This window comes from Salvelinus sp. IW2-2015, linkage group LG18, assembly GCF_002910315.2.
Source record: "Salvelinus sp. IW2-2015 linkage group LG18, ASM291031v2, whole genome shotgun sequence".
Taxonomy (NCBI): Eukaryota; Metazoa; Chordata; class Actinopteri; order Salmoniformes; family Salmonidae; genus Salvelinus; species Salvelinus sp. IW2-2015.
In genome coordinates, this window is record NC_036858.1 from 32460092 (window position 1) to 32486205 (window position 26114).

Consider the following 26114-nt stretch of genomic DNA (forward strand, 5'->3'; position numbering starts at 1 on the left):
GCCTTAAGGTGTTTATTTACTTTCTCCAGGGCAATATATAACTCTGGTTCACTAATGAAATAGTTGTTTTCATGAGGATCCCTCTCTCGGCCCTCACCATCGTTCTAGTGACACATTACATGGTTGGACCCAGACAGTTTTAATCAACAGCTGTCGCTGATATATTGCAACTGTGCATCGACAAGACCAAATTGGTGCATTGTGTTCCCTCTTTCTACCCAGCAAGAGCAAACAACATGTGTCCACGACTATTATCACATAACCCACTTCAATCGCTGTGGTTAAATGGACAGCTTCATCTTTATGCATGTGCCCATTTACCGGCTCACAGATTCATTAAGCTGGGGCCAAATACAGATTGAACGGCCTGAACACAAGAGACCAGAATGAGATCTGCTGGAAATGAAACATCCTGACTGGTCATTCAGCTGCTGTATAAGAATAAGTAACACCTCATTTAATTTTGGTTGAGACAGGTATCGTGCTTCTCCACAGGATTACCATTGTCAAAGCCACAGACACAAACAAATAGGAATAGTATTTTACTATTACCTGTACCACTCAAACATTTCTTCTGTTATTGGCGGATTTTGTGATTTGAGTAATTGGTTTTGCCACGGATTATTGTATTGGAATTGTTATTTATCTATTTTCCTGAGCATACCAGGTCATTGTTATTCTCTGAATTAAGGTGTTGGTGTATACAAATGGTGTGATGGAAAAATAYATTATGTGCAGCTGAATAATTCCCCTGTTTTTTTGTCACGGTGAGATATTAATACTGTAGATCTTATTTTAATTAAGCTCCATACTATCACATGGGCAAAGTTGAATAGGTCCCGACTCCCTAGAGAGGAGGTCTCTCACTGTTTCCGATACCAAACTGCAACAATCTGTTTTTGCTAAACCAGTGTGCATAATTCACTGCTTTTAGAGTTTACTCCATACAAATGGAGTAAGCTTTTTATATAATATTTTGGCTAGAGAGAGTGTGAGAGTGGGCCTTGTATGGAATAAGCTGGGAACAAATACCTTTCCTGGGTGATGGCGATGATCCACAAAGCACAAATTCTTTATTTACTGTATACCACGGATGGGCTTTTATGTCCTTTCCTCTTATCCACAATGACCTACTTCTCTATACTTTCATGTAGTGTATACAGTACATTTATGTCCCTGTGGACAATAGTGTAGGAGTACTGTATTTAAGTTTGTTTTTGAAATGTGAAAGATTATTTTCAGGAAACACCTTCAGATCACAAGGGTAGAAGATAATTGTGTAATGTGTTTTGTAAAAAACATTCATCCTCAGTCGCAAAATGACGTGGCGGTTTCTCTTTTTCTCTTTCTCCGTACTGCATCTGAAGAACTGCAGTTGCTCCGTGGTTAATTCGTTTTTGCTTTGATTTTAATTAATTATGCTGACTTGAATTGAACCAGTAATTACAAAGAACTGTCTCTCGCCTGCGCAGAACAATAGGATTGTTAATCGTATTTGCATACTTAGTATGCTCGTTCAATTTATGGAGGGCTGGGTGGAAAATGGGACTGTGTCTAAGATTTTCCCAAGACTCAACAACACCCTATGTGGCATCCTCTAGTTTAAACAGATGATAGTTAGAATAACGAGACACAGACTGGCAGCACTGTGGCTCATTTTGATGCATTTGTCAGTCATCTGAAACAGTCTGTATTTTTGAAGGGCTCCTGAGAGTTACTGAGGAATCTTGATCTAACTGTCTTATACTTTAAACAAAAACATCGAAGCCATTCTATAGAGATGTCTCTCATACTGTATATTCATAAACAGTCATTTTCAGGCCCAACTGAATGTTTCATTGTCCTCATTACAATTCGGCCGGCTGCAGCCAAAACAACCATGTCCTGCTAACCTTTCTAAGCATGCAGAAATTACTCGTCTTTTGTTTCAAATACTGTATGTAACATCATAGACATAACAACACAGATCAATTATGGTTCATTGTCATGTTAACAAAGGCTATTACCTTCGCATAGCTCTGCGAATGGTTCAACTGTGCATGTATCCTCACTATGTGATGAAGATAGATGGGCTCCCGAGTGGCGCAGTGGTCGAAGGCACTGCATCTCAGTGCTAGAGGCGTCACTACAGACCCTGGTTTAATTCCAGGCTGTATCACAACCGGCCATGATTGGGAGTCCCATAAGGCGGCGCACAATTGGCCCAGCGTCGTCCGGGTTAAGGTAGGCCGTCATTGTAAATAAGAATTTGTTCTTAACTGACTTGCCTAGTTAAATAAAGGTTAAATATATATATATTTTTAGAAGGTAGTGAAGGTACATTTTTGTGTCTATGCCCGGCTTCCCCTCCCCCCTGGGGAAATGTGTGTTACATCAAACACAGAGACTAGAGTAATCAAAAATGCTTCAGATTTTAGATGTCACTGGGGCAGCGGGGCCAAGGCCCACATCTTTCAGCTCGATGCACACTAAATCTGTAACATGGCCTGCAGTTACTCTGCTCAGGTCTGCTATTGATCTTTAAGGTCTCTGTGGAGGCTTATATTTTGGAGGATGGTGGGGGCTGTGGGTGGGAGTTCTCTTTATATGAAATAATACCATCAAGCCCAGATTATCCATGGATTAGGGATCCCCACGCAGGGGATGATAATCAGCCTTTGGACCTCATGGTAGCATTGTTTGGAGTTGGACAGAGAATGTGTGTGTGTTAGTGTCTGTCTCTTATACACATCTAGATGTGTATAAGAGACAGTCCAGACACTGTAAATGTAATATATTATATTAGAGAATAAATTTGACCTCTCAATACAAAGCAGCAGCAAAAGCAGAAAATCATTATTTAAATTAACTTGATCCTTTGCTTCCATGAACAATGCTTTTTGACTAATTGGAGAAATCATCATGCTTCCTTTTTTTTTTTTAAGATTACCTCGTTTTGTATATCTCCTCATCTGTAATGAGTACTAGGTTTAAGATCATATTACCAATGTTTCATTTCACAAAGTAGGAGGCTTTTTAATCGATCTGAAAATGAAGCGATTATTACGTTGCATGTTATTAGTCTTCTTCGTGGTCTGTCTTGTAAGTGCCTCTTTAGTATATTTGTCAGTCAGTGATGTGGGCAAGAGAGTAAATCTTCTATAAAACCTATTACAGTTTGGAGTATCAATAAGTTCACAAGAGCTAGGGTTAGTCTTGTTGATATAGTGAGCAGTTAGGTGATGTCCTAAATGATTCAAGCACATTTTAACCATGGTGACTCATATTTTTGAACATACTGTACTTAATGAAAATAAGATAGCCTTTCACGAAAGCTTATAACTGAGGCTGCAGTTTGTGAATCCAGACAATGTGTGTGGCTAAACCTCATTCTCTGTTCCTCAGGTCTGGACATGGCTGAGGTAGCTATATGTCAGTAATATATAAATGGATCACAGAACAGGAGAAAACAACTTGCTGCTTGGGCTCAAGGACTGAAATATATATCCTGACAAAAAGCATTACATAAATCCTTTTGAATTGAGTTTGTATTGCAGGGCCATGGGGGAAAGTGTGTGGAGGAGCCTTATGTTATTCTGCTATCCAAGAATAGCAAAGCACCCTTTACTGGCTCAAACAGCCAACCAATCAGCCTGTTACCAACCCTAAGTAAACTTTTGAAAAAAATGGTGTTTGACCAGATACAATGCTATTTCACAGTAAACAAATGTAACAACAGATTTTCAGCACGCTTACAGGGAAGCGCATTCAACATGGACGGTACTTACACAAATGACTGATGATTGGCTAAGAGAAATTGATAATAAAAAGATTGTGGGAGCTGTTTTGTTAGACTTCAGTGCAGCTTTTTACATTATCGATCATAATCTGGTGCTGGTAAAATGTATGTGTTAGGGCACATCGCCTGTTATATTGTGGATTGAGAGTTACCTGTCTAACAGAACACAGAGAGTGTTCTTTAATAGAAGCCTGTACAACATAATCCAGGTAGAATCAGGCATTCCCCAGGGCAGCTATCTAGACCCCTTACTTTTAAAAATCTTTACTAATGACCTGCCACTGGCTCTGAGTAAAGACACTGTTTCTATGTATGCTGACTATACACGTCAGATACCACAGCAAGTGAAATCACTGCAACACATAACAAAGAGCTGCAGTCAGTTTCAGAATGGGTGGCAAGAAATAAGTTAGTCATAAATATTTTAAAAACTTAAAGCATTGTATTTGGGACAAATCAGTCACTAAACCCTAAACCTCAACTACATTTTGTAATGAATATTGTGGAAATTGAGCAAGGAGACTAAACTGCCTGGAGTAACACTGGATTGTACACAGCTAACATCAATATGTCAATCTCTCCTGGCTCAAAGTAGAGATTAACTTCATCACTACTTGTATTTGTGAGTAGTTTTGACATGTTGAATGCACTGTGCTGTCTGTTTAAACTACTAGCACACAGCTCAGACACCCATGCATACACCACACAACATGCCACCAGAGGTCTCTTCTCAAGTCCAGAACAGACTATGGGAGGCACACAGTACTACATAGAGCCATGACTACATGGAACTCTATTTCACATCAAGTAACTCATGCATGCAGTAAAATCAGATTTAAAATAAAACTATAAAAATACACCTTATGGAACAGCGGGGACTGTGAAGAGACATACACACACACACACAGGCACAGACAGACGCATATACACACACACACATAATAACATACGCACTATACACACACGTACACACAGATTTTGTGTTGTAGATATGTAGTAGTAGAGTAGTGGTCTGAGGGCGCACACTTAATGTGTAGCGAAATCTGTTACGTAATGTTTTTAATTCTATATACACTACATTACCAAACGTATGTGGACACCTTCTCGTCGAACATCTCATTCCAAAATCATGGGCATTAATATGGAATTGGTCCCCCATTTGCTGTTATAGCAGCTTCAACTCTTCTGGGAAGGCTTTCCACTAGATGTTGGAACATTGCTGCAGGAACTTGCTTCCATTCAGCCACAAGAGCATTAGTGAGGTCAGGCACTGATGTTGGGCGATTAGGCCTGGCTCGAAGTCGGAATTACAATTCATCCCAAAGGTGTTCGATGGGGTTGAGGTCAGGGCTCTGTGCAGGCCAGTCAAATTCTTCCACACCGAACTCAACAAACCATTTCTGTATGGAACTTGCTTTGTGCACAAGGGCATTGTCATGCTGAAACAGGAAAGGGCCTTCCCAAAATTGTTGCTACAAAGTTGGAAGCACAGAATCGTCTAGAATGTCATTGTGTGCTGTAGCGTTAAGATTTCCCTTCAGGCGCATGAATGATCAGTTCCTGAAGGAAGTTTCAGAACGGCGCAAAGTTCTCTACCCACTCTTCAAAGTGATAGAAACGTGTAGCTCTCGTAGTTGATAAACTGTACATTGATAACCAACTGTTCTGAGACACCAAGACTACTCCATGGCTATTCTAGATAATAGTTCCCATTGAKGAGTCGAATAATGGAACACCCAATACTATCCATGGTAGGGATTGTTATAAAAACAGGAAAACAATCAAATACAACAATTGATAAAGAAATACACTATACCATTCAAGATAGAGAATGTTGTAAAATAATATTTATAAATAGATAAAAGACAGCATTAGACGAAAGGACAATTATTGAAATAATACATCTTAAAATATAAGGAACTGGAACACAAAAGTACTCAAAAGCCCGAAATTAGGTAGGAATCAACATAGTAGAGGTAAAAACACAGCAAACAGAGGACATAGAAGGAACAGTATGTGGGTATGTGCGGGTGTGTATGTGGGGGGAGTGTTGTTGTGATGGAAGATGGGGTGTGTGTTTTTGTGATTGGGAAAGTGTGGTGAGTTAAATGAGTGAAAAAGGAAAATGGAGCCCATGTGTGTCTGCGAGCAGAAGTTGTGACAGAGAGAGTTTTCAATTTTGTGCAGATATGGGATATACAGTAAATGTTTTAATAAATTACAAATATAGTCTATTTATTTATTGTCCTATCATGATGGAACGGTCCCCAACCCTATACCTAGACACCCACCTGAGCGACCCACAGACTAAAGAGAAGTCCTCATCCGTTTTATAGGCCTACTGTAAGTAGCCTACACGCAGCCAAGACAGAAAGATGAACGCGGTCAGAGACCCACTAAGCAGCACCGCCACTCAAGATCTGAGCCTGCCTGGCAGGGTTGGTCCAACAAAGCCAAAGCCCCGGGTGGGAGAGCATAATATACAAGGAATTTGCTAATAAGAACTTTTATGACCTTGTCCCTAGCCGGTAGGAATTCTGGTGGAGACCATCAACCAAGTAGTGGTGGTGCTGGCAACACTAGCTGCAGTAACCCATGGAGAGGGGGTTACACTCGGACAATCAGATAGGGGGCAAATGATTGTGACCCTGGCGGCACAAAATAATCAAAAGGTCTGACTGCACAGAGATGCTTGGGAAAATGGTCACAAYGGGGTACCAGCGTGTGTGTGTTTCAGGGGAAAGGGGTGTATCTGAGTTCCATCMGCTAGGACTTGACATTTGGTTAATCAAATCTCCCCATTCTTGCATGCCTTCTCAAACAACTACAACTGTCTATGCAATCGCACATCAAGTCTTCTCTTGAGTTGGGCTCTGGGATGGAACAACTGTTGAACATCTGAGCTTGTGGTTGTTTGTGGGGGAAGGGTGGGGAGAGTGTGCATGTATCCCACATCTGTTGCTAAGGGGTATTTGTTGTGAGGGACAGCATAGGATAAATCACAATAATTGTTTCCCAAAATAATWATTGCCCACCCAAAAAATTGTTATAGGTAACAATCCTTCGTATGAAGTGCCTACATTATTACGCATATTATTGATTAATTGTGGAAATAATTTAAGATATGCAGTATATAAGTGTATATATTTTTTTAATAACAGTATATAATACAATAGAGGTGAGGGCGTTGGAAATGCTTTTGGCTGTTCATCTGCTTCTGTTCTGTAGGTGCCACTGTGTGCGCTTTTTAAAGGATGGGTCCCAATCTCTTAAASGCCCTAGGATCCGGGTGGACAGGGGTGGTCTGCCAGTCACCGGGATGACAACCCAATTTGGGATAGAKGGAGGTTTTAGCAKGTGGAATAGTGGAGAACAATTTGGAGGTTTACTCACTAGTAGTGCAGATATCAAGGTACAGCTATATGGACACTCAATCATCATGGTACTGTTTTTATGGTAAGTTTAGAAACATATATTATGATAAATAGAATTTAAACTTGGATCTCATTATGGTAAATGGTGAAATAAGTATAGCCAGTTATAATTGTAATGGYTTAGCAGATAATAAGAAAAGATTATCAGTATTTACATGGCTAAAAGAGAAGGAATATAATAATACAGCTATTGTTTACAGGAAACTCATTCAACACTTTTAGATGAAGTGGTGTGGACAAAGACCGGGGGTGACGAAATATACTTCTTCCATGGCAAAGAGACTCAAAATGGGTGATGATATTAATTAACAATAATTGTGATCCAAATGTGCAAATTGTCCAAACAGATCCGCAAGGTAGATGGATTATTTTAAATATGTTATTGGACCATAAACAGATTTGGCTCATTAATCTAAAGGGTCCAAATAATGATGATCCACACTTCTTTGAAAATATATAAAATAATTGATCAAGCCTAGACTCTATTACTATGGTGGGRGATTATAATACGGTTTTAAATACCTTCATGGATCGTAAAGGAAATCAGTAGTTGGAGGCGTAAATATCCTGAACTAGCCAAATCAAACTTGATTTGTCACAGGCTCCGATTACGACAAGTGTAGACCTTACAGCAAAATGCTTACTTACAAGCCCTTAACCAACAGTGCAGTTCAGGAAGAGTGGAAGAAAAACCTAATGAGAATTAATAAAAAAAGTAACACACTAAAATAACAATATTTGGTAGAGCATGGCGCTTGCAACGCCGCAGGGTTGTGGTTCATTCCCACGGGGACCAGATGAATATGTATGAACTTTCCAATTTGTAAGTCGCTCTGGATAAGAGCGTCTGCTAAAAATGACTTAAATGCAAATGTAAAATGTAAATGCTATATACAGGTCCCGGGTACCGGTACCGAGTCAGTGTGGGGTACAGGTTAGTTGAGGTCATTTGTAACTGTAGGTAGGGTGAAGTGGACTATTCATAGATAATAAACACTCGAGTAGCAGTAGGTACCAAAACAAATGGAGGGGGGTCGGGTTTGCAATGTGATTAATATTAATTGTTCAGCAGTCTTATGGCTTGGGGTAGAAGTGTTAAGTAGCCTTTTGGTCCTAAGACTTTGGTGCTCCAGTACCGGCAAGCCGGTAGCAGAAGAAAACAGTCTATGACTGGTGACTGCGGATTTTGACAATTTTTTGGGCCTTTTTCTGACACCGCCCTAGTGTGTATATGTGTATATATATATATATATATATATATATATATATATATATATATATATATATATATATATTTGCACCGGTCAGGATGCTCTCGATGGTTGCAGCTGTCCAACTTTTGAGGATCTAGGGACCCATGCCAAATCTTTTCAGTCTCCTGAGGGGGAAAAGGTTTTGTCCGTGCCCTCTTCACGACTGTCTTGGTGTGTTTGGACCATGATAGTTTGTTGGTGATGTGGTGATGTCGATATTTCCTGAGTCCACGATCAGCTCTTTGTCTTGCTCACATTGGGGAGGGTTGTTGTCCAGGCACCACACTGCCAGTTCTCTGACCTCCCTATAGGCTGTCTCATAGTTGTCGGTGATCAGGCCTACCACTGTTGTGTCGTCAGCAAACTTAATGATGGTGTTGGAGTCGTGTTTGTCCACGCAGTCGTGGGTGAACAGGGAATACAGGATGGTACTAAGTACACACCCCTGAGGGGCCCCAGTGTTGAGGATCAGAGTGGCAGACGTGTTGTTGCATACCCTTACCACCTGGGGGCAGCTCGTCAGGAAGTCCAGGATCCAGTTGCAGAGGGAGGTGTTTAGGTCAGGGTCCTTAGCTTAGTGATGAGCTTGGTGGGAACTATGGTGTTGAATGCTGAGCTGTAGTCAATGAACAGCATTCTCACATAGGTGTTYGTTTTGTCCAGGTGGGAAAGGGCAGTGTGSATTGCGATTGAGATTGCGTCATCTGTGGATCTGTTGGGGTGGTATGCGAATTGGAGTRRGTATCTTTGCTTGTTTGATGGTTCGTCTGAGGGCATAGMGGGATTTCTAAAAGCGTTCAGATTAGTGTTCCGCTCCTTGAAAGCGGCAGGTCTAGCCTTTAGCTCGACGCGGATGCTGCCTGTAATCCATGGTTTCTGGTTGGGATATGTACGTACGGTCACTGTGGAGACAACTTCRTCGATGCACTTATTGATGAAGCCGATGACTGAGGTGGTATACTCTTCAATGCTATTGAATGAATCCCGGAACATATTCCAGTYTGTGCTAGCAAAACAGTCCTGTAGYGTACCATCCGTGTCATCTGACCACTTCTGTATTGAGCGAGTCACTGGTACTTCCAGCTTTAGTTTTTGCTAGTAAGCAGGAATCGAGACAGAATTATGGTCAGATTTGCCAAATGGAGGGYGGGGGAGAGCTTTGCATGCATCTCTGTGTGTGGAGTAAAGGTGGTCTATAGTTWTTTYCCCTCTGGTTGCGGATGTGACATGCTGGTAAAAATTTGGTAAAACTGATTTAAGTGGGCCTGCATTATTAAAGTCCCCGGCCACTACGAGCACGCTTCTGGATGAGAATTTTCTTGTTTGCTTATGGCCTTACAGAGTTGGTTGAGCTACGAATAATATAGATGAGAACTCTCTTGGTAGATAGTGTGGTCTACAGCTTATCATAAGGTACTCTACCTCAGGCGAGCAATACCTCGAGACTTCTTTAATATTAAACATCGCACACCAGCTGTTATTGAAAAAGAAACACACACCCCCACCCCTCGTCTCACCAGACGTAGCTTCTTCTCTGTTCTGCTGGTGTATGGAAAATCCAGCCAGCTCTATATTATATTAGTGAGATATACATGGTGGAGATATACTTGACTACTTTCGTATGTCATCCTCGCTGCCACCAAAAGTTTAAAAAGTGTTGATAGAGGACAGAATGAGGTCAGACACTTATTTAGACCTCATGGCTTGGTTTTTGCTCTGACATGAACTGTCAACTATGGAACATTATATAGACAGTTGTGTGCCTTTCCAAATCATGTCCAATTAACTGAATTTACTACAGGTGGACTCCAATCAAGTTGTAGAAACATCTCAAGGATGATCAATGGAAACAGGATGCACCTGAGCTCAATTTCGAGTCTCATAGCAAAGGGTCTGATTACTTATGTAAATAAGGTATTTCTGTTTTTTGTTTTAATAAATTTGCAAAAATGTCTAAAAACCAAGCCATGAGGTCGGAAGGAATTGTCCGTAGAGCTCTGAGACAGGATTGTGTAGGGGGACAGATCTGTTGAAGGGTACCAAAACATTTCTGTAGCATTGAAGGTCCCCAAGAACACATTGGCCTCCATCATTCTTAAATGGAAGAAGTTTGGAACCACCAAGACATCCTACAGCTGGCCGCCCGGCCAAACTGAGCAATCGGGGGAGAAGGGCCTTGGTCAAGGAGGTGACCAAGAATCCGATGGTCACTCTGACAGAATTCCAGAGTTCCTCTGTGGAGATGGGAGAACCTTCCAGAAGGACAACCATCTCTGCAGCATTCCACCAATCAGGCCTTTATGGTAGATTGGCCAGACGCAAGCCACTCCTCAATAAATAGTTGATGACAGCCTGCTTGGAGTTTACCAAAAGGCACCTAAAGGACACTCAGACCATGTTTTTCAGCGGCAGGGACTGGGAGACAAGTTAGGATCGAGAGAAAAATGAACAGAGCATAGTACAGAGAGATCCTTGATGAAAACCTGCTCCAGAGCGCTCGGAACCTCAGACTGGGGGCGAAGGTTCACCTTCCAACAGAACAACGATCCTAAGCACACAGCCAAGACAACGCAAGAGTGGCTTCGGGACAAGTCTCTGAATGYCCTTGAGTGGCCCAGCCAGAGCCCGGACCTGAACCTGATCGAACATCTCCGGAGAGACCTGAAAATAGCTGTGCAGCGACGCTCCCCATCCAACCTGACAGAACTTGAGAGGATCTGCAGAGAAGAATGGGAGAAACTCCCAAATACTGGTGTGCCAAGCTTGTAGCATCATACCCAAGAAGACTCAAGGCTGTAATTGCTGCTAAAGGTGCTTCAACAAAGTACTAAGTAAAGGGTCTGAATACTTATGTGATATTTCAGTTTTCGTTCAGAAAAACCTCTTTTTGCTTTGTCATTGTGGGGTATTGTGTGTAGATTGATGAAGATTTTTATTAATTATTTCCATTTTAGAATAAGGCTGTAACGTAACAAAATGTGGAAAAAGTCAAGGTGTCTGAATACTTTCCAAATGCACTGTATATATTTAAAATAACATATTTATTCAAAAAAGGCATAGGTTAAGTCCTGAGATTACAGACTAGTACTAAAACACTTGAAGTAGGCATTCTAGAGTTAAGTCAACATGTTACAWGTAAGGGGGATTGGAAATTATACAGACAATTACATTGATAGAAGTACTGTATATGCAATATTAATGCTGTTCCACCCGCTAAAAAAATTTGATTAATAAAAATAAAGGATTTCCCTTCACTGGAACTAAGGGGCCTAGCCCGAACCATGAAAGACAGCACCAGACAATTTTTCCTCCTTTACCAAACTTTACATTTTACATTTACATTTAAGTCATTTAGCAGACGCTCTTATCCAGAGCGACTTACAAATTTACAGTTGCCACTATGCATTTTGGCAGGTAGCGTTCTCCTGGCATCCGCCAAATTCCAGATTCGTCTGTCTGACTGCCAGATGGTGAAGCGTGATTCACCACCCCGGAGAACACATTTCCACTGCTCCAGAGTCCATTGGCAGCAAGCTTTACACCACTCCAGCCGACTCTTGGCCATGGAAAGCCTTTTCATCAAGCTCCCAATAATCAGTTTTGTGCTGAAGTTACTTCCAGAGGCAGTTTGGAACTCGGTAGTGAGTGTTGCAACCAAGGACAGACGATTTTTACGATCTTCAGCACTCGGCGGTCCCGTTTTGTGTGCTTTTGTGGCCTACCACTTTGCAGCTGAGCCGTTGTTGCTCCAATAACAGCACTTATAGTTGACCGGGGCAGCTCTAGCAGGACAGAAATGTGACTAACTGACTTGTTGGAAAGGTGGCATCCTATGACAGGGCCACTTTGAAAGTCATTGAGCCCTTCAGTAAGGCCATTCCACTGCCAATGTTTGTCTATGGAGATTGCATGGCGGTGTGCTCGATTTCATACACCTGTCAGCAACGGGTGTGGCTGAAATAGCTGTATCTACTAATTTGAAGGGGTGTCCACGTACAATATATATATGTATAAAAGTAACTGCCTAAATTTGTCTGGAAGAGTAGCTGCTGCCTTAGCTCTTTAGCCACACACACCAGTGATGTGTTTGGTGTTAAAAAGGGAACTGTACGAGAGAAAATGCATGTTCAGTTAGCCTATTGGGTATTAGTTAGTTTATATGATTGTGCAAGAATAGAAACCTGGTTTTGTTGAGAATAAAAAGCCTGGCTTTTATGAACGATCCCAAAAGTTACACAGATCCTAACACAGAGGTGTTATATCCCTCCCTGTGATTGAATATCATTTGTTATGGTCTCTTCATACACTGGTAAGATTAAACCATATGTCAATGATTCCAACATCGCTGTTCTTTGGCACTGTTTTGTGTGAAAATAAAATTGTCATGACAAGGATGGACCTGTTGCACAGAATGACATTCCAGCAAGCACATAACATGCTGAGAACCATATGTTTCTTAGAGCTTGGTGAGAGTGTGGTTGTTCTATGGTTATTTTGCATACAACCTTCCCACAACGTTCGGCGAACGGTGCAGGATAGTTCCTTGGTTTTGGAAAATTCTCAGCACGTTTAAGGAACTTGACAAAATAACATTCCTTTCTTGGTATTTCATTACTCTAACAGAACGTTTCCTAAAAGTTCAAACATGGTTTCATTTCATACAATTTTGGTAATATCCTAGGGAGGTTCTCCAACTGGTTTAACATTGGGAATGTGCTCAAATAGTTCAGAGAACATTAAGAAACAGCGTTCTTCTGTGGGAATTTCAGTACTTCAGTGTAATGTTTCCTTATGGTTCTATTTAAATGAAAGTTCTCAAATTGTACAGAGAATGTTAAGAAAACTTTCCATAAAAACCACAAGCAAACTTTAGTAACATTCAGAGAATGTTCTAAGAACATTATTTAAAAACATATATTCGGTTTTCAGCATCAAGAAAACCCTATACTCTATCTGTGATCTTAATAAGTTCTTGTTTCCTTTGGAATTTCATCTGTTTGAATAGACTAAAATGAACAGCTTTGTATGAGTTTAGAAAAGCAGCTCCATCCTGGTGGTGCATTGGACTAATTCCATGGCTAGAGATCAAAATACCATAGGTTTGAATCTCACTGATGCTGTGCCACAAAAGTAAATAAATGTGTTTGCATGTTTAATGCTTAAGCAAATAAATGTCCATGTGTCCTATCTGTGCTTGGAGTTCAAAACAGTTAACCAAAACTAAGCTAGCAGTGTTCTCAGAAAGTAATTTAATTTCCGTTCTCAGAACATTAATAAAACTTTCAAGGAATCATAGTAAAACATTATCAGAACCTCCCTGCAACCTAAAAAAATWACTTTCCCAGAACAGACAAAATGTTCACTTCCGTTCTCAGAACGTTTAAAAAACGTTACGCTTTACCGGTCAGGACACTTATGTCTTCGTTGTTTTTGGGAAACCAAAAACGTACGTTCCCACATCTTCCAAGGAACCATTTCACTTCCTCTGACTCACTCTTTTCCTGCAGCAGCAGAGGAGGTTTGTTTATTCAGCGAGAAGCAGTTTTGTACTGCACTGTATATGAACAAAGATATTGCAAGCTTCATAAGGGTTGTAGATTTCCCTCCCCCCCMAAAAAAGATTTAGAAATGAATCTAATATCTCCACTCAGAATTATATAATTAGGCAAATTCTTAGTGCYGTTAAATTGGAAAGGTATTTGAGAAGTAACAAAACATTTGACAGACAACAGCGGTAGAGACAGTAGTTGTGGTGGAAGTTCTTATCATTTTTTAAAATTAGGGCTCTATTCGATCCGCATCGCGGAAGTTCAGCGTTACAGCGTGACTGAAATTTAAAATCAATGTTTCTGCTTCAGCGGAGACTGCATTCACGGTAAACACTCCATATATCGGCTCAATTGGAAATTACTTTTACTTTTCTATCGCAGAATCTGTAACGCTTTATAGATTGAATAGAGCCTTTCGTTATTTCGCTGTTACATTGTGTTCACTGTACATAAAAAAATTAGTCTCCATGTTATGCACCTGTCTGAACATAGAAAATAACAAGATAAAAACATCACAATCCTCTCATCTCCTGTCTTCACCCTCCAGTGACCACAGAACAGTTATTTGAAACCTTGRGCCAAGCACCGGTGGGGTAATCAGCTTTCAGCCCCTACCCACCTTGTGATGAACTTCGTCTGGAATCTTTAAATGAGGACTGGTTCATTAATACATGTCTTGGAGTTCAAATGTGCACAATTAACAATGTTAGAGAGAGCCTGTCTGGAGGCAGTCTTTTGATGGCCACCCATAAGGCTGAAGATAAAAGACCAAGGTCTGCTTGCTAACAATCCAACTCCCCCTCCCCTTTACATAATACATCAGAATGATCCTCAGCAAGGTAATAAGGGCTAAGAGTTCACGGAGAAGTGTGTCAGGGAAGATATGTACAGTGTAGATGAAATGATAAGGAATACCTCTAGGTTGTTGAGACAGAAATGTATTCATCAGAATATCCCACTTTAATCTTGGTAACATCTTGTGCACATCAAAAGGCTACAGGCCCTATTGGTGGGTTGAGTCACAGGTGATTTCATTATTATCCTTTGTGTGTTGCCATGTTTTGCTGAGAGACCCCACAAGATCCCCCAGACATCTCACTGGAAATGGGCCAATCTACTGTTTCATTTCCTCCTATTAATTGAGTAATTATGTCTGTCTATCTCTCCCCCCTTGCCTCTCTGTCTCTCTGTGTCTCTTTCTCTCTCTCTCCCTTAGACGAACAAGGCCGTGTCTAAGGGGGACTTCCACTTGGCCAGCTCCAGCTCCAGACGTGCCCTCTTCCTGGCTGTGCTGTCAATCACCATCGGGACAGGCATTTATGTGGGCCTGGCTGTAGCGCTCATCGCATACCTCTCCAAGAACCACCACTTGTAGCCTTGCCCTGGCCCCACCCCCTGCACTACAGGACTGATTGCGCTGGGGAAGTGGTTCACTTGGGGGCAATTTAACAATGGAGTTTAGGCCTGCAAACTATGGGACTATCAGGATGGACAGGACCTGGCCATATGGTTGACTCAATTCATGGGATGTAACATAAGAGGGTTATGATATGGAAAATAGTCTTGTAATGGTCAAGTCATTCTCTCATTTTGACAAAGAAAAACTGGAAACTCTTAGTCATTCTATACACAACTGAATATTTTGTTCTTCAGATGTCTAAAATACGTGTGTGAGTTTTACCAAGGCAAGACACATCCTTTGAGAGGTCAGACCAACATGCACTAAATATTACCTGTACCAAGGGCATACTGTTCGTTTACAGGGCATGCTCTCTGCTCGGTTAACAGTGAGTTGTGCAGTGGGCTGCTTTATGTCCAGCTACATTTACCACACTATCAGTCACATTTGGCAGCTCCTGTCGAGTATAAAGAGGGTGGATAAAAGTGCTTTTAAAGCTGTCACTCATCCATACATTCAACCTGTATACATGTATTCTACATCACATTGAATTGATCTGTGGAAGTCGCATAGTAGACACTACAGCTCACTTATAAAGTAAGGTGATGGTCTATATACATTAAAGTAAAACTGCACTCTAATACAGTATCTTGGTAGTCCTATTATCTCAAGGGAGAACTGATGTGTCCTCACGGCACAATATTTTTTAACACATGCCACACACCTGAAATGTGGAGCTTTGTTGTAACCCTACGACAACATGCTTTTGTGTTTCGTCAGGGAGATCAAGTGCACAGGCTTGCAGCTCTCTGACAGAACCTGCTTACACAGAGATACCTCCATGTTGATAGGCACAAATCACTAAGGAAGAGAAAGCAGACGAGTCTTTGGAGGCAGAAGCCATGCTGTAAATACCTCGATACATGCCTAACTGCAATTTTTGTTTTTGCAATACTATTTATTTTCCTGTTGTATACTGCTACTACGTATGGGTGGCACGTAGCCTAGCGGTTAAGAGCGTTGGGGCGGTAACCAAAAAGGTTGCTGGTTCGAATCCCCGAGACGACTAGGTGGAAAAATCTGTCTATGTGCCCTTGAGCAAGGCACTTCACCCTAATTGCTCCAGGATTGCCATCAATAATGGCTGATCTCTGGCTGTGACCGCACTCTCCGAGGGTGTCTCAGGGGGAGTGAGTTATGCAAAAAACAAATTTCCAATTCACACATATGTATAATACACACTTGTACATGTGTGAAGTAGGACAAATGTAATTATTATTATGTCAACACTGTCCATTTTTGGGGGAAACTCTTTGGACTCAGTGTTTGACATARAAGTGCTTGCAAATTAAATGTAGTATTTCCATGAAAAAAATGGCTGATTTCACTGTCTGACTTGGGTTAGTTCAGCTGCAACTTTCTTAAAATTATAGTTTTTTTTCTTCATGCACACAGTATTACCACATTAAGTAATATGGTCTTGCAGGTTAGGCTATTTTGTTGCATATACTGTACAGTATAAAATACGTTTCAAAAAAAAAATACTATGTGCAATGTAAAGGCTTCTAACAAACAAAAATATTACTTGAACACACTAAAAGATTACTGAGTGTTTATTGAGGTCAATATAGACCTACATTATGGACCCTGCTCAAGCATCAGATTTCCCCACTCACTCCCCTAACTCCCTATCCTCTCCTCCACTGCACACACACTATTGCAACTCTATTACACCCAGCCTTGCACCCAAGAATGACTAATCACCTGCACGCACTGTGCATATTTCATGGCAGCAGAAACATCTCACTGCCTGTCAGAAATATTAGCTCGCCAGGCGCCCAGATGATTTATACATTTTACATGACATTGCGGGCGCCTTAATTGCTCCAACCCCTCTTCTTCTGTCCCTCCTACATGATATGAGAGTGTGGGATTGTGATTGGAGGATTGGTGAGTGGGACCCTGTGGACACGATCAGAGGGAGGCCGGGTTTCTCTCTAATTAATGAAAACGTAATTCAGCTCAGAGCGGATGTTCCTCTGGCGGTAATTAACGCGTCTCTATGTGCTTGCCAAGACTTCAATGTCATGTGTGTAAGAGACAGGGCTATAGTTGTGTCATATCTATATGCGACATGAGAGAGACTCAGTGATTTAAGGCCTATTGTACTCAAAACAAATTGTATTCGTCACATGCTTCCAAAACAACAGATTGTAGACTAACAGTGAAATGCTTACTTACATGGCCCATGCCAACAACGCAGAGAGAAAGACAATAGAGAAGTAAAATACGTAACCATAAAAATAATACCAATAGGCTATCAGACTCTGGTTGAGTCACAGGGGCTGGAAACCCAGCAGACGCTGGAAACCCAGCAGAGGCAATACCAACAGCCATTCTGTAAATGCAAGGAGGTTTGAGGGTAAAGAAGACACCTACCACCTAACGTTTATGGCTATAGACTGGAATGGTTAAGATACCCTTTTTTTAGAAGGCACGGGGAAATTGGATTGCAACAATAACCATGGAAATCAATAGCCTATTCCAATATTGGTATTGTCTAGACCTCCAACATGTGTTACGATACGATAAAGAAGCAGATGAGACACTCTTGCATTTGGCCATCAAAGTATTAGACTCAACCCATACACTGACCTTTAACATGTATTGACAGCACTGGAACAATGAATTAGAGCTCTCATTGTTAAACAGAGGGCCCCTTATCACCAGAAACCTCTTACAAGCAACTCCCAGGCAAAGAGCTGCCAATATGGATAAAGCCTGCTGCTAACATCTGTGTGCTAAGAGCAGCCCACAGCCCTCTCTAATAAGGGGTGAAATGGTGGAGGGTTGGAGAGCGGGGGACTGGGGGAGTGGGCGAAGATGGGTAATTAGCTTAACGCCCAGTGGCTTCAACAATTTTTTTGTTAACTAGCAGGACATCTGATTTGAAAAGCAGGGATGATGATAGTGCAGTCTATTCATACCTGCATTGTCGTATCCTCTAAAACATGTGAAGGGCATTGATTACGGTTGTGTACTGTAAGACTGCACTTTGAGGCAGAGTTGGCAGGGTAAGATCTAAAAGGAGATGTGTTTTAATTCAAATGTCGATTAGCACAACACCCCCATTTGACACTTAACTCTCAATGTCAATCATTGAGTCAAATCCAGTGTGTTCGGCTCCAGAGATTTGATAGGTTAGACGAAAGATGTACAGTAGCACTAGCTACAATACATATCATTGCTGGTCTCAACCAGCAACAAAAAGTGAATGAAATGAGAAGGTGCTAACATTCATCACATGGTGTGGTTCTTGTGGCGAGGAGGAATCTAGTCGATGAATCACAGCAGCTGTTTTCCTCCCAAGGCCCATTAATTGTAAATGAACAGTGATTGAGTTTTCTTCCACAGAAACACTTGGCCTGGCTGGGCTCTGTTGAGGAGGAGACACAGAGGGACAGACAGGTTTACATTAGCTTTTGCAGCAGTTTGACATTTGTGACTCGTGTTTATGAAACTAGGTGTATGTCGCACGTCACTATGTCACAGGAGAGCCATTTGAACATAAACTTTAAAAAAAAATCTAAATTCATTTTTGGGCAGAAATGCCTTCTGGAACATGTGAACTTTCACGTGCCTTAATAACTAACTTGTATGCCGTCCGGAAATACGAATAAATACGAATTGTTGGTTTAGCCACCGAAAAAGACAGGAACCTTTCCGCTAGCCATGATTGGCTGAGATAAAGGCTGAACATGCAGAGAGATGAGTTTGTAGCACGCTTCTGTCTATAACATGAGCTGGTCAGTATTTGTATGTAATTTCCTTTCTAATGCTGCTTTTTTGAAAGATATCACTTAGTAGAACTGCAAAAGTGTTGCTCTCCACTTTCTGGAGGACCGAGTTTTGAAATCAGTGGAATGCCTTGTGGAATTAAGAGTATGATAGCTAAGGAGATGAAGAAAATTCTAGCGTTTAATTGCAAATATGCAGAGGGAGTCGAGAAAGAACACAGAAGGCTGTTGTAAAAAACACTTGTCTCTGGATTACGTCTTCAAACTAAGGGCAGACAGAGAGGGAGAAGCGTCCACCCATGTATACGGGTAAGATAGTCTAGCTAGCTACATTTTCAGATTTTATACGTTCCTAATTTTGTCAGAAAGTCGTTTTCATTTAAAGTTCAAACGTACTGTTAGCTAGCTAGCTAATGTTAGCTTGCTGGCTTGCTAGCTAACGTTAAATTACGTGTATGATCTGTGTAGTAATATTATTTGTTTCTCAGAGCCATTTACATTGCTAGTTATAGCCTAATGTTAGCTTAGCTAGCTAACATTGAACCTGGTTGGTTAGCTACCTGCAGATTCATGCAGGGTAGTAATGTTATGAGTTGGGATTATGGTTCATTGTTTAGCTAGCTAGCTACATTTCTAAACAAAAGACTCCACTATGCAAGTAACCATTTCACTACACCGTCTGTATCCTGTGCATGTGACAAATAAAGTTTATCAAATGAAATCATAGTACGTGTTTACTAGAGACGGTAATGTAAAGAACATGACCTGCACCAAAGTCAAATTAGGATATAACGTTAGGCCAATGAGACAATGTCCAAGTGAAAAAATGATCCGGTAGAATGCCCTGCTTTTATTTCGTCACACTCACAACCGTAAGCTATTTTCTGTAATTGGCTCGACATTAACTTGTAAATAATGATTTTGTTGTGAGTTTATTTTCCTGTAATAATGAAAACAAATGAGCTAAAGTGAAGACGTTGTCAGCTATATGATCATTATTTGAACTGGCAAGCCAGCTAACTTAACATTAGCTAGCTAGATAACAAGCTAGAAACGAACCAAAACATTATTTAGAACGTTTATTTTAGTAGCCTGGTTTGCTAGATTGACATATACCCAATTCATTTTTAAACAGGTGGGTTTATTGGTGTTAAATACACTAGTTATGATATTTTGAAACACCAGGCTGCTGATGTCATGCAGCCTGTAGTTTTTGTGTTTATACTTTTTCATAACGACAAGTTTGATGTCGGATGACAATAGAATGTTCATGATGTCACTGCAACAACTGTCCATAGATGTAGTATAAACCAACCTTTAGTCTTGAAATCTTTGGTTGGTTAGTACATTACATGGCCTCACATGTGAATCCTTAAAAAGATGGGTGGGGCTAAGGCTTAAGAGGGTGTGAACGATGCTGAATGGGTGTAGACAAAGAAGCGCTCTCCAGTAGGTTTACCAAAATATTCAAGGGCCATTTTCTCAAAAGTGAGGTTACACGTTTATCAACTTTCAAATCAGAATGACTGAATTACCAGAATTACTTTCCCATTGTTCCTCAACTGTAGTGTATGATATACCATTTTCTAGCTCTGAGTCTTTACTTTTATCCAATGTAAAAAATACAATTTCAAATTTTTGCTACATAAGACCGAATCGAGCCGGTCTGTCACATTTAAACCTGTTTATGTTCAAGAAGGAATAAGGCAAGGAAAGGATGAGAAAGGGGATTATTTTGTAATGGAAAATGTATGCAAACGAGAACCAATGCTGTGGGTAACTGGAAATGTATAGTGTTTATCATTATACACTGCCCTTAATAATGTACACTACATTACGGGAGGTCTGAGATCTTTTCCATTGATGCAACACTGTGGTTTGGGCTGCCGTTAATTAAGAAGAAACGTCAACCTAGATCTGTAGTGTGTGCATCCTCTCCCTTGAGCTAAAGGGTTAATTATGATGAAATAGACATCTTGTCCTTAAGATCCATTTTAGAGTCACATCACAGAATATCTGCCACATGAAAGAAGGTATGAATAATGGGCACGAATGTATACACGCGCACGCACACTCACGTATATTGTGCATAACTGCCTGCATAGGACAACACATAAATAATTGCACAAATAAATACATCTATATGATACTGAGCCAGGTGTGCATCTCAACCCTCCACTCAGATGTTTCACCCAAAATTCAATATAATCATCATATGGGTCAATTAAAGATTGCTGAGATTAAGCTATTCATAATACAGCATAAGTAGCAAAGAAAAAGGTCCTGGCCTTACCCTTATCAATTAATTCTAAAGGGTTCGCTCTCGGGTTTCCATGACAGCTGCAAATGTTAATGAATGTGCAAGTGGTGCATCAATGTACAAGAGCCCACTGCTGTGGCACGGAGCAGTGATGACTCAACCCACTTGCTCTGATCTTTGAATGATTTGTTCATCCAGTCTTCTCCGAGGCCAACAACTCTCTCGATGGGCCAGTAGTTGTGAGAAGTGGTTGGGGAGCAAGGCAGGTCAACAGGAGGTTGTTGTGTACTCTGATACAGAATCGGACACTTGTGTTCCAACTGGGTCATCATGGCTAGTGTCATATTATCTCATGAACAATACAGGCACTGCGGCTAATCAGATGTTAGCCTGTAGTGAACAATCAGAGTTGGGTCACCTCACATACACAGAGCGTTACTTTCTCTCCTCCACTGTTGTGTTCCCGGCTTATGCCGTAGAGAGTTCCTGTGAGATCACACAGATGCCAAGCTCTTCTGGGCGGTTCCGTCATACTGTACGCCGATAGAAAGGAAGAAGGCAATCACGGCCTGGCCTCACTGAGGATCAGAGCAGGAGACCCAAATGCTTTTGATCAAGCCCTGCCTTTAGGGAGGGGGGAGGGGTCTAGTCAGGCATGTCTGCACAGTGGAGACCAAAGCCCTAGCCTTGTAGCGGAGGGGGAGGGTCTCTAGTCAGGCATGTCTGCACAGTGGAGACCAAGCCCTGCCTTTAGGGAGGGGAGGGGTCTAGTCAGGCATGTCTGCACAGTGGAGACCAAGCCCTGCCTTTAGGGAGGGGGAGGGTCTAGTCAGGCATGTCTGCACAGTGGAGACCAAACCCTGCCTTTAGGGAGGGGGGAGGGTCTAGTCAGGCATGTCTGCACAGTGGAGACCAAGCCCTGCCTTTAGGGAGGGGGAGGGGTCTAGTCAGCATGTCTGCACAGTGGAGACCAAGCCCTGCCTTTAGGGAGGGGGGAGGGGTCTAGTCAGGCATGTCTGCACAGCGGAGACCATGCTTGAGACACTCAGCATACCACACCATTGTTGTAGCTATGTACTGTATTCTGCAATTCTAGCTTGACCCTTTAGTGAGAGCCTGAATGAAAACTCTTTGGTGGAAATGCAGTTACTTGTGTGTACTGATGCAATAATTTCACTTGGATGTTTGGATTACATTATAATGTACTGTATTTGTTTATTAAATGAATCAGCAATATGAATGCARTCGACCACAGGTTAGACGGAAACTTCAGACACAATAATGAGGRTTTCTGATCAGTGATGCAGACAATGTCACCTGGTTAAGAGGGAGACAACAGTAGCGCTCTGCTAATAACCACTGCCATTAGCCACTGGAGTCTGAGGAGAGACCAGGCAGGAGCAACCACAAACCAAATGGACTTCAGATGGAGGGATGGAGCAGAAAACAAAATGGAAGAAGAAAGAGGTGGGAAGAGGAAGGCTCATTAAAGTAGAGAGTACTGTATAATAAATCAACCTTTAAAAAGGAAATGTAATGCAGTCAAATGGAAATCACCCAGCAATCGAGTTTTAATTGCTATGCAAATGCTGTCTATGCCTCCTGACGCTCGATATGTGGGCCCTGCTTCTCACTGCTCCAATCACACCACAGCAGAGCAGACACTAGCTTTCTCAAACTCTAGGCAGAATTCTGCTTTCTCCCTAGAGTTCACAGTGGTTAGCTTCACCCACGCTTGGCTCCATGTGAATTACAATCCTGACACGGTGTTTTAACATTTACTAACGTCAATAATCATCGCTTAAGATACGGTTTTCGAAACATGGCTTTCATATCAGCAAAAAATGATCTTTCAAATAAAAAATATACACTTACTGTAGGAGATTTGCATCCATATGCTGTGTGTGTCTCCAGTTGACAAACTACACTTCCTCCCCAGTTATGCTGACACATAGGTGTACTGAGCACGCTAGATAGCTAATTGGCACAGGTGGTCGCCTCTGTTTTTTGTCTGTCTTCCGTAAACAAGCGCTGTAACATGGAGATATGGCAGTGTGGGAACACTAACTCTAATCCTATGACGGTGTGTAGTAATTGAACCTTTGGTTTTTTGAAAATGTATTCTCGCTGATATGACAGATACACGTTCCTTATGTGTCTAAAGAAGTACCGCAAGCGATGAAGAAGATACCTTTATCAATAGGTTCTAAAGTTAGTTAACATCTATGAATGGGCTAAGCAGACACCCTCTCCCTTCATTAAACAACTGTGTTGCTATTACTGCCGTCCGACACATTGACGTCATCATTTTCACTGGTCCCGTCATTTGGGATGAGATGTTAAACCGAGGTCCTCCTGACCATAGGTCCTCCTGGGATCAATTGGGATCACTAATTGCAAGTGTCCTGGCTACATTCCCAATCTAGCCCTCATATCATGGCCACCTAATCATCCCCTGATTAATTGGCATGCATCGCTCCTGACCTCTCTACTGTGATAGCTGATGTGTGATGATGAGCTCTGGGACAGAAATGCCTGCACAGGCATCACTCAGGTGGGTGCTACACATTGATAGTGGATGAGGTGAGTTTTCCCATACAATGTAAAGCATTTTGAGCTAAATTGCTAATTTATTACTCTATGCCAACAACACTGTCAGCTATCCCACAGGAGACATATACAATACAGAGACAGGGTTCCTCTATAAGAGCATTTAATGAAAGTGCCCTCTAACAAGCCAGATAACTTCATTGAGCAGTGGTAATGCAGTTAGTGTGTTGCATATCTATTTGTTTTTGAGGAAGTAGTTTTTGTGCATGTAATGGCAGCCATCTATCAAGTAAGCAAGAGGAAGCAGTCAAGACCAGGAAGTGATGGTCTGTATCAGTGAAGTCAGGTGACAGCAAATCCATTTCCCAGATTACAGCTGCCCCACTTAAGAGAAGAGGAAGAAGTGGAAAATACAGAAAGGTTTTGGAAAATGAAGTACAATCATACAATTAAATCCAAATGTGTCACGCCCTGACCTTAGTTATCTATGTTTTCTTTATTATTTTGGTTAGGTCAGGGTGTGACGAGGGTGGGTATGCTTGTTTTGTATTGTCTAGGTTTTTTTGTATGTCTAGGGGTTTTGGTAAGTCTAGGTATATGTATGTCTATGGTGGCCTGAATTGGTTCCCAATCAGAGGCAGCTGTTTATCGTTGTCTCTGATTGGGGATCATATATAGGTTGCCATTTTCCCTTTTGGTTTTGTGGGTTCTTGATCTATGTTTAGTTGCCTGTCTGCACTATCCATATTAGCTTCACGGTTCGTTTTGTTNGCACTATCCATATTAGCTTCACGGTTCGTTTTGTTATTTTGTTTGTTTTGTTCAGTGTTCGTTCTTTAAATAAAGAAGAATGTACGCTTACCACGCTGCGCCTTGGTCTCCTCCTTACGACGGCCGTGACAGAAGAACCCACCACAAAAGGACCAAGCAGCGTGTGAATGAGGAGCAGCCATCCTGGACCCGGGAGAAAGATGAGTGGAGGACATCCTGGACCTGGGAGGAGGTAATGGCAGGGGACAAGTCCTTGCCATGGAAGCAGGTGGAGATAGCACAGGAGGAACGGCGGCGATGATACGAGGGGACACGGTTAGCAAGGAAGCCCGAGAGGCAGCCCAAATACATTTTTTGGGTGGGGCACACGAGGAGATTGGCTGAGTCAGGTTGGAGACCTGAGCCAACTCCTCGTGCTTACCGTGGGGAGTGTGTAACTGGTCAGGCACCGCGTTATGCAGTGATGCACACGGTGTCTCCAGTTCGCATTCTTAGCCCGGTGCGCTCTATTCCAGCTCCTCGCATTTGCCGGGCTAGAATGGGCATCCAGCCAGGACGTATTGAGCCAGCTCTACGTTCCAGATCTCCAATGCGTCTCCACGGCCCAGTGTATCCTGTGCCTCCTCCCCGCACTCGCCCTGAGGTGCGTGTCCTCAGCCCGGTACCACCAGTTCCGGCACCACGCATCAGGCTTCCAGTGCGTTTCCATAGTCCAGAGCCTCCGGCGACAGTACCCAGTCCAGAGCTTCCGGCGACAGTACCCAGTCCAGAGCTTCCGGCGACAGTACCCAGTCCAGAGCTTCCGGCGACAGTACCCAGTCCAGAGCTTCCGGCGACGGGCCACAGTCCGGAACCTCCAACGACGGGGCCACAGTCCCGAGCTTCCGGCGACGATCCCCGGCCCGAAGCCTCCGGCGATGATCCACGGTCTGGATCTACAAAGGCGGAGGGATCAGTGTAAAGAGGGGGGGCGGAGTCCAAAACCAGAGCCGCCACCGAGGGTAGATGCCCACCCGGACCCTCCCCTATAAGTTCAGGTTTGCGGTCGGGAGTCCGCACCTTTGGGGGGGGTTACTGTCACGCCCTGACCTTAGTTATCTGTTTTCTTTATTATTTTGGTTAGGTCAGGGTGTGACGAGGGTGGGTATGCTTGTTTTGTATTGTCTAGGTTTTTTTGTATGTCTAGGGGCTTTGGTAAGTCTAGGTATATGTATGTCTATGGTGGCCTGAATTGGTTTCCAATCAGAGGCAGCTGTTTATCGTTGTCTCTGATTGGGGATCATATTTAGGTTGCCATTTCCTCTTTTGGTTTTGTGGGTTCTT

At 42.1% G+C, this 26114-nt stretch overlaps 1 protein-coding gene across 1 annotated transcript in view; it reads left to right on the top strand.

Annotated features, from left to right (window-relative positions):
• Positions 1–16054, top strand: part of LOC111977433 (synapse differentiation-inducing gene protein 1) — a 32549-nt gene extending 16495 nt beyond the window's left edge. Inside the window, exon 4 of the mRNA XM_024006849.1 lies at positions 15231–16054. Within this exon, the coding sequence (XP_023862617.1) occupies positions 15231–15389 (159 nt within the window). The 3' untranslated portion in view covers positions 15390–16054. The remainder of the gene's footprint in view (positions 1–15230) is intronic.
• The last annotated feature ends 10060 nt before the right edge of the window (positions 16055–26114 follow it).